Source organism: Arvicola amphibius, chromosome 10 (genome assembly GCF_903992535.2).
Source record: "Arvicola amphibius chromosome 10, mArvAmp1.2, whole genome shotgun sequence".
NCBI classification, from domain to species: Eukaryota; Metazoa; Chordata; class Mammalia; order Rodentia; family Cricetidae; genus Arvicola; species Arvicola amphibius.
This window is the reverse complement of record NC_052056.1, coordinates 28,009,293-28,021,901: the sequence shown is the minus strand read 5'-3', so window position 1 is coordinate 28,021,901 and position 12,609 is coordinate 28,009,293. Positions and strand designations below refer to the sequence as shown.

At 34.4% G+C, this 12,609-nt stretch overlaps 1 protein-coding gene across 1 annotated transcript; it reads right to left on the bottom strand.

The window, feature by feature from the left end:
- Positions 1-744: 744 nt before the first annotated feature.
- Positions 745-1,194, bottom strand: LOC119825457 (40S ribosomal protein S24-like). The gene has a single exon (XM_038346318.1). The coding sequence runs from the start codon at positions 1,192-1,194 to the stop codon at positions 793-795; it is 402 nt and encodes a 133-aa protein (XP_038202246.1). The 3' UTR covers positions 745-792.
- Positions 1,195-12,609: the final 11,415 nt, after the last annotated feature.

Genomic DNA, 12,609 nt, shown 5'->3' with positions numbered 1-12,609 from the left:
TTTGGTGTTTCAAATGTCCCAGAACATTTGGAGTGTACACTGTGCTTTCTGCTTGAGCACCATGTATAAGTTCTTAGATATTCCCCTTTGCCATGGCATTTCTCTATTATTGTGAAATCTAATCCTCCAAAACTATAACTCCAATTAAAATTGCTTTCCTTTTTTTAGTTGCCTTGCTTGTGGTGATTTGTCACAACAATAGAAAATTAACTTTCAAAGATCTATTTCAGTAAGCTGGGAACTTGTTAGTAACTGAAATGCTTAAGTGGTAGAATTAATACATGCATGGTGTGTCACAAAAATAAATAATATTTAAAACAATTTGACATATGGATAGAAGTGTATGCTATATGTTGAAAATATCAAAATTATCCTTCTTTAACTTTGAATTATGTGCTCTAATCATGAAAATATTCGATTCCCCATTTAATTTCATTACTCAAGTTTTGATTTGAATATATATTTCACTATCAATTTTCATGTGTATGAATGTGGGACATAGAATAAATCCAGGACATGTGGCAAAATGTAGAAAGTTGAAGTATTTTTCAGATCAACAGTAAAATAAAAATAAATATAGGAAATTAAATATTAGAATAGGATATTATACACACACACACACACACACACACACATATATATATATATATATATATATTCTGATTAGACATAACACAAATACATAAAAATAATGTGCACACTTTGAAGAATATTCCTTTTTTTCACATATGCTTTTAGTTTATTTGTCCTCTGGGAAATTGTCTGCAAACAGCAGATCAAGTCACCGCGAATCTACTCCTTTGGCTTTTTACCAGCACCAACATTGGCCTTCGCAGTCCCCCTAAACTTCTTCATTTTATTCTTGCGTTCCTTTCGTTGTTTTCGGGAGGTCTTTTTCTTCTCATAAAGGCCATGTTTACCAAGTCTGTGTTTGGGTTCATTCTTCTTTGCATAATCGAGAGAATCATAGATCATGCCAAAGCCAGTTGTTTTCCCACCACCAAAATGAGTTCTGAATCCAAATACAAAGAAGACATCTGGTGTGGTTTTGTACATTTTGGCTAACTTCTCCCGAATCTCTGTCTTTGGTACTGTTGCCTTCCCAGGGTAAAGGACATCAATAACAATCTGTTTTCTTTGAAGCAGACGATTGGTCATAAAATTCCTGGTCCGGATCATTACCGTGTCATTCATGATGATGGCCGCGCTAAAGCAGGAAAAGATTGAAGAATATTCTTAATCATAACAATAAAGTCATTTAAATGTGCCTAATTGTAGAAATATCAGTTGACGAAAGAAAAAGGATTCTCAAAGTAAAGTCATTTTCAAATATTTCTACAGAAATGTTTATTAATATTTGTTTGTGTAAAACAAATATATAAATATATACTTATATATTTTGAAGCTTAAAGTAATTAACTTATGTAATTTTCCAGAAATAGTGGTTTCAAATGCCATTCAATAATATTTTGTGTTCTTTTACAATTTCTTAAGTATTTTTGTGTGTTTTAAATGTGTTAATTCATACTTTGCAAAATGAATCTGTGTTAAAATTTATCCATATCTCATTTCCTTACTTATGCATACTTGGAAAAGTTTGTCGTCGTTTGGTGGTATTGTTTTGAGAAAGGGTTTCTCTGTAGCTTTAGGACCTCTCCTGGTACTAGATGGTATCTCAAAGTTGTTTTGATTTGCATTTCCCTGATAGCTAAGGAGGTTGAGCATGACCTTAGGTGTCTTTTGGCCATTTGAACTTCTTCTGTTTAGAATTCTCTGTTCAGTTCAGCGCCCCATTTTTTAATTGGGTTAATAAGCATTTTAAAGTCTAGTCTCTTGAGTTCCTTATATATTTTAGAGATCAGACCTTTGTCAGTTGCAGGGTTGGTGAAGATCTTTTCCCAGTCAGTAGGCTGCCCTTGTGGCTTAGTGACAGTGTCCTTTGCTTTACAGAAGTTGCTCAGCTTCAGGAGGTCCCATTTATTCAATGTTGCCCTTAATGTCTGTGCAGCTGGGGTTATACGTAGGAAACGGTCTCCTGTGCCCATTTGTTGTAGAGTACTTCCCACTTTCTCCTCTATCAAGCTCAGTGTGTTCAGATTATTATTGAGGTATTTAATCCATTTGGACTTGAGTTTTGTGCATGGTGATAGATATGGATCTACTTTCATTTTTCTACAGGTTGACATCCAGTTATGCCAGCACCATTTGTTGAAGATGCCCTCTTTCTTCCATTGTGTACTTTTGGCTCCTTTATCAAAAATCAGGTGTTCAAGGTTTGTGGTTTAAGATCCAGGTCTTCTATATGATTCCATTGGTCGACTTATTGGTTCCTGGCAGTCCACCTAGCTTACACCCAAAATAATCACACAGAAATTGTATTAATTAAATCACTGCTTGACCCATTAGCTCTAGCCTCTTATTGGCTAACTCTTATATCTTAATTTAACCCATCCCCATTAATCTGTTTATCATCATGTGGCAGTGGCTTACCAGCAAAGTTTCAGTCTGTCTGACTCTGGTAGCAGCTCCATGGCTTCTCTCCAACACTACCTATTTCTCCCAGCATTCAGTTTAGTTATCCCTGCCTAAATATGTTCCATCCTATCAGGCAATCCAGTTTCTTAATTCATTAACCAAAAAAAAGAAACACATAGACAAAAGGACCTTGTACACCACAGAAATATAGCATAGATTCCTTTCTTGTAGGCAATAATCTATGTAAATGTATGACATTAATAAAAAAATTAGGCATTTTTTATTGTGAAAAAAATTTCTTTCAAATAGGATTTTACATCCTCACCAGTATACTTAAAATTGAATAATTGTTTTGAACTTTTGGTAGCTAATTAAACAGTTGAAATATGTCAGCAATAAATTATGTATGGAAAAAAGAGTTCCCCCAGTAGTGGTTTCAATTATTCACAGAACCCAGATTTGAAAGCAGCTAGCAGTTGGACTTTAGTTCCAAATTATAAATTACTCCTCTTAACCATAGTCATTTAAATTTATTCACTTACAAAATGTGACACAAAACCAAACACAGTTGAAGGAACACAAGCAATTATTTTCTAAAACATGACAATGCTAAGTGTATTTTTGCACTTAAATATAAGGAAGCCACTATATAAATTTAACTCTGAATTTATTCTGTAAGTGCATATTTTTTTTCTTGGTTTTTGTATATTGAAATCCCAACGTAGGCTATTTTCTTGACCTCTTGATTATAGTAACACCTGTAAATTAAGTTATTTAATAATATCATACAGCCTCAGGATTCAACAAATGTTTTCCTTATTTCATCTAGTTTGAGAATACCTCAAAGTAATATCCATGAAAAATAAAGCTCAAAACCATCCTAATTGTGAATTATATGCAGATTAGAGCTTGTTTCTGAAATACAGGTCTAAAGCCATGTGATTATATTCATGCCTCAATAAGTTCTTATTTCTGGCATATAGTATGACAACTATTATGTGAGTTATTCACTTCAGACAGTCATAAAAATATATCTAATATTAAATTATTCAGAGATAATTCTAATCAATATAGCCTAGTATCAACCTACTTTGATACTTAAAAGTAAAACTAAATTCCATTAAAATTAAAATCAAGAAATCACCAGTCAGTTCTCTTATTGTATTTTGATATGATATAGTCATTATAATCATTATACTTCTTTTCAGATCTAATCAGTCATACTTTTAAATAAAAATGACAAATGTAAAATTTAGGAAACTTCAACATAAATTATTGACATTCTCTCTATATTTTTTTGGGAAAAATAATGACATTTTGAAATTTGAGGGCAAGTGAATGGATCTAGAAAACATTATACTAAGTGAGGTAACCTAGATACAGAAAAGCAAATACCATATGTATTCACTCATAAGTGGCTTTTAAACATAAAGAAAAAAGGCCTACAATTCACAATCCTAAAGAATGGAAAAAACAGAGAATCCTAAGAGAGACATACATGTATCTAATATACATGAGAAATAAAAAAAGAGACAAGATCTCCTGAGTAAATTTGTAACATAGGGATCATGGGAGAGAATAGAAAGGAAGGGGAGAGGAAGGAAGATGAGCAAAGAAAAATATATAGCTCAATAAAAACAATAAAAAAATTAAAAAACAAATAAATAATATAAAATTTATACAAATATATGATAAAAATAAGAAAATATAAATAAGACATGTATTTTAACTCTAATTTTCCTTAAATGTTAGTCTAAATGAAGTTCAGTTATTGGATGAAGTTACTATATTGTATATTAAAACTCAATGTTCCCTCATTTAGAAAACAAACATTTTGAATAAATTAACAGGAAATAAGTAAAACATTTTATTTTTAGTTTCCTAATTTTCTGCTTTATAATTAAAATGGAAATTTATAAAATCTCTTAAGCAGGTTTAAAAGTTCTAAACCTTGGGGCTGGAGAGATGACTCAGAGGTTAAGAGCACTGGCTGATTTTCAGGAGGTCCTGAGTTCAATTCCCAGCAACCACATGGTGGCTCACAACCATCTTTAATGATGTCTTGTGCCCTATTCTGGCCTGCAGGCATACAAGGAGGCTGAACACTGTGTACACAATAAATAAATCAATCTTAAAAAAAAGTCCAAAACCTCGGCTGGAGATATATCTCAGTAGTTAAGCACATTTATTCATTCAAAAGAACCAAAATTAGTTTCCAGTGCCCACGAATGACTCACAAATATACAGTCATTCAGTTCCGATTCTAGATCAAAGGACATATAATACCTCTATTAGGGCATTATAACACTTAAAACTCCAGGCTCATACATGGTGCACGTACATAATGTAGGGAAAAAACTAATTCAAAAGGAATATAATAAATAAATCTAAACAAAATCTCAAAGATAATATAATAGATAAATATAAACAAAATCTAAAACTTAAAATCTTTAATTAAAATTGTTTAAAATATTTGCCAATTACAGCAAAAATTATTTGTTTTGCATTAACTAGAAACATAAAGCTTTTCAGGAGTTAATTTTTTAGAATCAAGTTGTAAACATGTCAGAATTACAAAAGGTTCAATGTAATTATAATCTGACTGTATTTTTCAATTTCATAGACTCATCATGACATATACTTGAAACTGTTCTTGGTTTTCTAGGAATAATTCACCAGGTGCTCTATGCCATTCACAATGATTGAAAATGTGTTCTCAGTTTAATTTTTATAAGACCAGATGTTCAATTTGAAAGTTATAATATGATAGGATTTATAAAATATATGACCAAGTGTGAAGAAACATGACACTTTTTCTCCCTAATAAAGATGATTGATGACATTCAGGGGCAAGTGAAAATTGCCCAGTAAGTGTGAAAATTGTTTAGTGTTTTAGGAGAAGATCTAAGCGGCAGATAATGGTGTTGACTTCTGATCAGGATCAAACCAGAGGCTTCAGACAATTGGTGTACTCAAAGCTGATCATATTTCCCATTGTTCTTTTTTGTGTCATGGGAGAGAAAAACCAATAGAAATTTTGGGTGTATGTGTGTTATATACATATACATTATAATATTAGAAGAACTTCGGACATAATCTTGAATTTATATATAGATAATTTCTTTCCAACATCTTTAAGAGATATACTTTTGTCTGATGTTTTTTTTATTATTTTTTTTTATTTTTCTCATTTTTTTATTCAAGATTTCCATCTCCTCCCCTCCTCCTCCCCCTTCCCTCCCCTCCCTTCCACCCATACTCCCACTCCACCCCTCTCCAAAGACAAAGAGCCATCAGGGTTCCCTTCACTATGTTAAGTCCAAGGTCCTCCCAGCTCCCCCTAAGTCCAGGAAGATAAGCAACCAAACTGACAAGGGTCACAGTGAGCCCGTCCATGCTGTAGAGTTCATGTTCATTGCCATTGTCCTTGGTTTCTCAGTCCTCCTCGATGTTTTAAAATTATTTATCTCTGCCAAACTTAGAAGGTAAAAACTGAAACATTAAGTGCAAAATAAACAGAAATAAAGACAATTGATGCTGAGCTAGAGCGGGAAGGCCTGAGTACTTGGAATATATATAGCACTGGTATTAACAGCATTCGTGAATTTACTGAAAGAAAAAAATAAAGTTCTAAGTATGTGATCTGGACACTGAAGTAAGCATAGCTATGAACACATAAATCTGAAATTGAAATTTCACAACAACACTGAAAAAGTCACAGTAAACAGTAACAGAACCTCCTAATTAAGTGGATAAAAATCAAGATTATATTCAGACATACAGAAAAACTTGGATTCAGTTGTAAGAAATTTTTTTTCATGGAGGAATGAATTTTAAAATAAGAAATGAATGAAAAAGTCTATGATAATTCATAAGTTATAATTTAATATTTAAAAATTTTCAAGAATAGCTAAATAGTTAAAGCTGTCTTGCAAAAAATGGTAATTCAGAAACCAGAAAAGACATGATCATTAGGATAAGAAAGAAAAAAATTTCAAAGTATAAACCAAAATATTATAGTATCTAAAGATTGATGATAAATAGGAGCATAGTTCTATTAATATATGAACAGATAGGTAGGTTGATGATATAATTCAGAAAACTTCCAAGAGACATTATTAAAGATATAGGTAAGAACTTGGTTATTAGTGAATTTGATAATTTGTCATATTGATAGAATTTTGAAGAAACATGAATAAAGAAATCTGTTTATGTCTGTAAAAAATATAAGATAGGCCCATTGATGTGTGAAGTGCCACCCTTAATATAGTTCTTATTCCAAAGGTGTGAACTCTACAGTGAATAAAAGTAAAAAGCCTGCTGGGACCAGCACTCATCTCTTTCTGCTCTTGACTGCAGATATAATGCCTCAAGCTTCTTCTGTCATGCCTTTATACCTGGAAGAGATTATACACTTCACCTTTGCACTAATATGAAACTCCTTCCTTAGCCGATTTTGCAAGACAATTTTATCACATAAGATAAAAGTAAATTTTAAATTAAGGTATTACAATATTACATTTTTCTGAATGTAGACAGAATTGACATCACCATTAAGGAATATTTTAATTTCAAAGGTTCCCTTTTTTCTTGTTTTTATTAAATTATATAATTTTTACAAATATTCACCTCCTCCCATTTCCTTTCCCCTTCCCCCATTTCCCCTCCCCCTCCCTCTCCAGTCCAAGGAGCAGTCAGGGTTCCCTGCCCTGGGGGAGGTCAAAAGTCCTCCCCCCTCCTTTCAGGCCTAGGAAGGTGAGCATCCAAACAGACTAGGCTCCCACAAAGCCAGTACATGCAGTAGAATCAAAACCCAGTGCCATTGTCCTTGGCTTCTCAGTCAGCCCTCCTTGTCAGCCACATTCAGAGAGTCCGGATTGATCACACGTTCCATCAGTCCCAGTCCAGTTGGCCTTGGTGAGCTCCCATTAGAACAGTCCCATAGTCTCAGTGAGTGGAAGCACCCCTCGTGGTCCTGACTTCCTTGCTCATGATCTCTCTCCTTCTGCTACTCATTTGGACCTTGGGAGCTCAGTCTAGTGCTCCAATGTGGGGCTCTGTCTCTATCTCCATCCATTGTTTTCAGTGTGTTTCCCAGTATAGAAATTATCAATCCACACAATTATTTGGAAGAAAAAAACCCAATAATTATTCATAAAAAATTCAATGTCTGATACGCCCCAAACAAATACAGTTTAAACACAATATTGAAATTATCCAGAAATTTTAGTTGTTATACTTGCAATTTCACTTGATTTTTAAAATTATTAACATGCAGTAGTTCTTTCATGCATAATTTTCTTCATGATTTTAGTATCTCAATGCAAATTATTCTTGCTACTGACTCTAATCTTTACCAAATAATTAAATATCCTGCACTTCAAGATTTGGAGACTAGAAATATAACTACATTCAAAGCTATTTGTACATGATTTACAGCTCTCTTTTTCTCTAAAACTAAAACTCCAAAATTCTGAAATAGTGGAATATTTTTGAATTATTTAATGATTTCATAAATAGCATATAGTTATAAATTTTGTACTTAAAAAATACAAATTGATCATACCCCTTTCCTATACCAACCAATCCTATTTTCTTCACAAATTATCTTATTGTCTTTTTAAGAATTTTTCGGGGCTGGAGAGATGGCTCAGTGGTTAAGAGCATTGCCTGCTCTTCCAAAGGTCCTGAGTTCAATTCCCAGCAACCACATGGTGGCTCACAACCATCTGTAATGGGGTCTGGTGCCCTCTTCTGGCCTGCAGGCATACACACAGACAGAATATTGCATATATAATAAATAAATAAATATTAAAAAAAGAAATTTTCACAATATAAATATTTCTTGTTTTGTGTTTTAATTTTTCACGTTTTATTTCTTTTTATGTACAACCACAGTTTTCCCCCATTCCTCCTCCTGTTTGCCACCTCTCTGCCCCCCTCCCCCCCAAAAAATCACCATCCATCCAATCATCTTAAAGGATAAGGCCTCCAATGGTGAGCCAACAAAGTTTGGCACAATAAGTTGAGGCAGGGCCAAGTCCATCCCCCATACACCAAGACTGACCAAATATTATTAATAAAAGGATATAATTATGGTCATTTGCATGAGAATAGGAGAGAAGGTTATTTACTTGAACAGTGCAACCATTGAGGAATATTGCTCCATACCCAGCAAATATTAACTGCCTATTGTTTTTCACAGGCGAGGGTGGTGCACCATACCTTAGAGTGGAAATGGTCGCTATTATTTCTAGCCCAAATGTACATCATATACCAATTCAGCCTCTTTGAACTTTAACTACATTCATCTTTCCGAAAGTAATTTATTAGACGCCATAAATTGTAGCATTTTAAAATATCAGTTGTTGAAACAATTATATTGAAAACTGTTGAAGATTTCAAATTAAAAGATATGCAAATATACAGCCAATAAGACACTTGTCTTGCAAGTGTGGTGATATTAGTTCAACCACTAAACCCATAAAAATCATAATTTGCTGGCTAGCTAGCACGGTCGACTCATTGAGAAGCATTGGGAACTCAGTGTGTGATCTGTAGATGCAGATATCCACAGGGGAGCACAGGGCTGAGCGCCCAAAGTCCTGTCAAAGAGTGGGAGGGGTGAGAAAACAAGCAAAGACATCATGACCATAATGGGGATATGCATTAAAACAGCTTACCGGAGTAAATGGGAGCACTCCAACTCTGGCATGACAGCGAGGGAACCAGCATAGGGCCAAACTAGTCCCTCTGAGTGTGGTGACAGTTGTATGACTAGGGCGGACTGTGGGGCAACTAGCAGTAGACCAGGTTTTATCATTACTGCTTGCCTTGTATCTCTTTGGAAGGATACAGTGCTCAGCCTAGACATAGTGGGGTGGGCCTTGGTTTTGCTTCAAATTAATGTGTTAGAATTCAGTGACTTCCAGTAGCAGAGGATGGGGGATGGAATGGAGGGGAAAGGTGAAGGGAGCAGGAGGAGGGGAGGGAGTGGAAACTGGAATTGATATGTAAAATGAGAAAAGATCTGTTTTATAAATTAATTAATTAATTAATTAATTTTGAAAAAGGAGGTGAGGCAATTTCGGAACAACACTTAAAGTGGTTGTTGGGACTCCATGTGCCTCTGTGTGTGTGTGTGTGTGTGTGTGTGTGTGTGTGTGTGTGTGTGTGTGTGTACAAATAAAGGCTCACACACCTGCATGAGCATATATAATCAAACAAGCACACCTGTGTACATGTGAGCTCTTGAACACACACACACACACACACACGATCTAATAGTGTTGATTGTATAATGACAAGAGTAAAATTCTATTATTATTTTTATTAGAAGTGCGTACAGATTAAGCCATTTAAACAGGAATGGTTTGCCCCTGTAACTTTTCACACCTGGAAGCTTGAAGCAAGAGTGATGTGTAGGAAGACTGTCATGAGTTTAAGGACAGCCTGGGTTAGAGAGTGATGCTGAAAAATGAGACTTCTTTTAGGAAACTGGCAAAGGTAAAAATAGTAATGTTTTAGAAAGACAGTTTCCTTCTTTGATGGTATTGGGGAAACAAGGAAAGAAAGCTGCCAGTAATGATGGAGCTCTTTCTGTCTTAAAATGCTCTTCATGAGAATTTTATAGTATTAGATAGAATTATATACTATTGGTTAGCATGTAGTTGTTCATGGCGGTAGAAAGAACAATATTTGCTATTTGAACTTATCTGTTTACTCTAGCCAATTACTTAAATTTAGATTTTTAAAAAATATTTCTATCTCAAACATGCCATCAGTTTTAGCTCATTAATGTAACACCATATTCTATGTCAAAATAATTGTCATTTATTCTTATTTCAGAATTTATGTGAAAAAGAACAATATACTGCTTACAGTACTGTATATTTTACAAGTATTTTGAAACTAATATTAATCATGAGTTAAATATTTCAGTAGATGGATTCAATAAGTATTTAATTTTATGTATGAATCATGAATGTTCTGCTGAATGCCTTCTTTGTGTACAAAAATTTAGTAAGTAATGGATAGATTCTGTGATGCTGCATAAACAGTCCTTGCAGGTAAGTAGCAAAAGCTGCATTCTTGGAGTTTTAACAACTTACCAAAAGTGAATTGAATTTCTGAAGACTGAGGAAAGATAAGAGAATTGAAAGAGAAGATAGTGTGCTAATGACCCTGGAGAGTTTGAAAGTGTTATGGTCATGTCTTTTGAGAGAATCTCCTAAACAGAGATAATGGGCATGACTGACTCTGTAAAGAAAGGATCTTGCTATCTATTGCCTGAGAGCATGGCAATCAAGAGGCAGGCAGTCATCCAGAACCAGCCTGGAGTTCTCATTCAGTTCCTTCACAGAGAGGTGGTGCCTTCCCTACCAGGATTGAATCAGTGAGTGACACTTTCTCCTCCTTCTCTACACTGGAATATAGGGGATTATTTTTTGGTATGCACTAAATTTTAACACAAATATCATGAAAGGCAAATAATGGAATGTTCAAATTTTTCTGACTTTGGAAACTGGAACGTCAGATTTAATGATTCTTTAACACATAATTTCACAGTTCTAAGTATGTTTAGATTTTCACATTAAATCATTATGATTTATTTCTTTATTTCAGCCCTGCATGGAAATATGCATACTAAATGTGATCTTTTCATTGTATGTTACATTTGAAATTTTAAAGGTTTGTGTTAATTGGCTCTAATATCTTCCTAAATTCTGATGTTAGACAATAATTTTTCCTCGTTTATTCTCATTAATTTATGCTTCTCCATGCATATATTTTTATGTCTTGATTTATCTTCAAATATACTCATAAAATGGAAGCAGCTAAATGTGTAGTTTCCAAGGAAGTGTGCCCTTACTGAATGAATTAAGAGAATTATCGTTTTGCTTCTACTTCTCTTGTTTATTCCTCAAAAATAACCAAAACATGAGAGAAATATTTCTAGGAATGATTTGTATTATGTTAAAGTGTATAAATTACACAGTTGGAGGATTTAAATTTCCAAATGTTTTGTATTGTATTTCATAAAATAATATTTTAATGTTTTTTAGGGGATGTTTAGCAGTTTCTGGGGAAAAAGTCTTTCTTAATCTTCATGGGAAGTTGCTTTAGCCCCTTCAAGCTAAAATTTAAGAGTCTTTTGTGGGTTGTTTTCTTTCTCCTGATGGACATGAACAGATTATGCTATTTGGAGCTCTCAGTTCCAACAGGGGCAATGAGATGAGAACATCTGTATTGAACATCAAAGCAGAGCAAATGGAGAGCAAAGCATCTGAACACACCCCATGTGGGAGCAAAACAAAACAACACCTTTGGGGGTGCTGTATGAGAGCACAATGTGAGAGCACTGAGACAGCACGTGGGAGCACCCAGTGAGAACTCAGTATAAGAACACTGCATGAAAGCACTGTTTGACCCTTTTGCACGAGAGTACCATTGAGTACCTTGAAAGTGTACTGTGTGAGCATAGCATGTGAGAACACATATAGGCCCAGTTTAAAAACTCCATGTGGGAGCACTGTGTGAGGGCTTCACATGAGGCCATCCCCTGAAATTACCTTTACAGAGTTCCCCGTGGAGACTCTTCATACGAAAGGGGTTTTTGATTCCAGGCTCAGATCTTTAAACAAGAGATTTTTCCCCTATTCTTTTTTATGTGTGTAATTAGTAATTAATTGTTCTTATTCCCTACAAATGACTTTCCATAAAACTACCAGTACTGAGGTGAATTTCTCTGGGGCTGGTTTAGCGACCCGAGGTTTTTTTTTTTTTTTTTTCCTGTATATTTTAGGGGTAAAGGTACAAACAGTTAATTTCTTAAACTATGACCTTGTGTAAAATGAAAGGTGAAGTTAAGTACAGAATATTAATAGCTTGTTAGGATAAAGCAAAGGCCAGTATGTTGCACCTTCCCGAGTCTGCTGCTTGAGAATTCAGTAACACCCAGGCCTGTTTATCAGTAAAAGCAGACCTACTGTCTCTCCTCTCAGTGCCTCCTGTTTTTAGGGCTCCTTTCTTGTCAGTGAGACCTGACAATAAGGATAATGGTCAGAGACTAGTTTTATGTAGATTTGACTATGAGAACAAAGGTTTGGCAGTATGAATCCTTCACACCATTAT

Bases quoted from the DNA above. Each gene is read 5' to 3' on its own strand.
- LOC119825457 (XM_038346318.1), bottom strand. From the start codon at position 1,194: ATGAATGACACGGTAATGATCCGGACCAGGAATTTTATGACCAATCGT.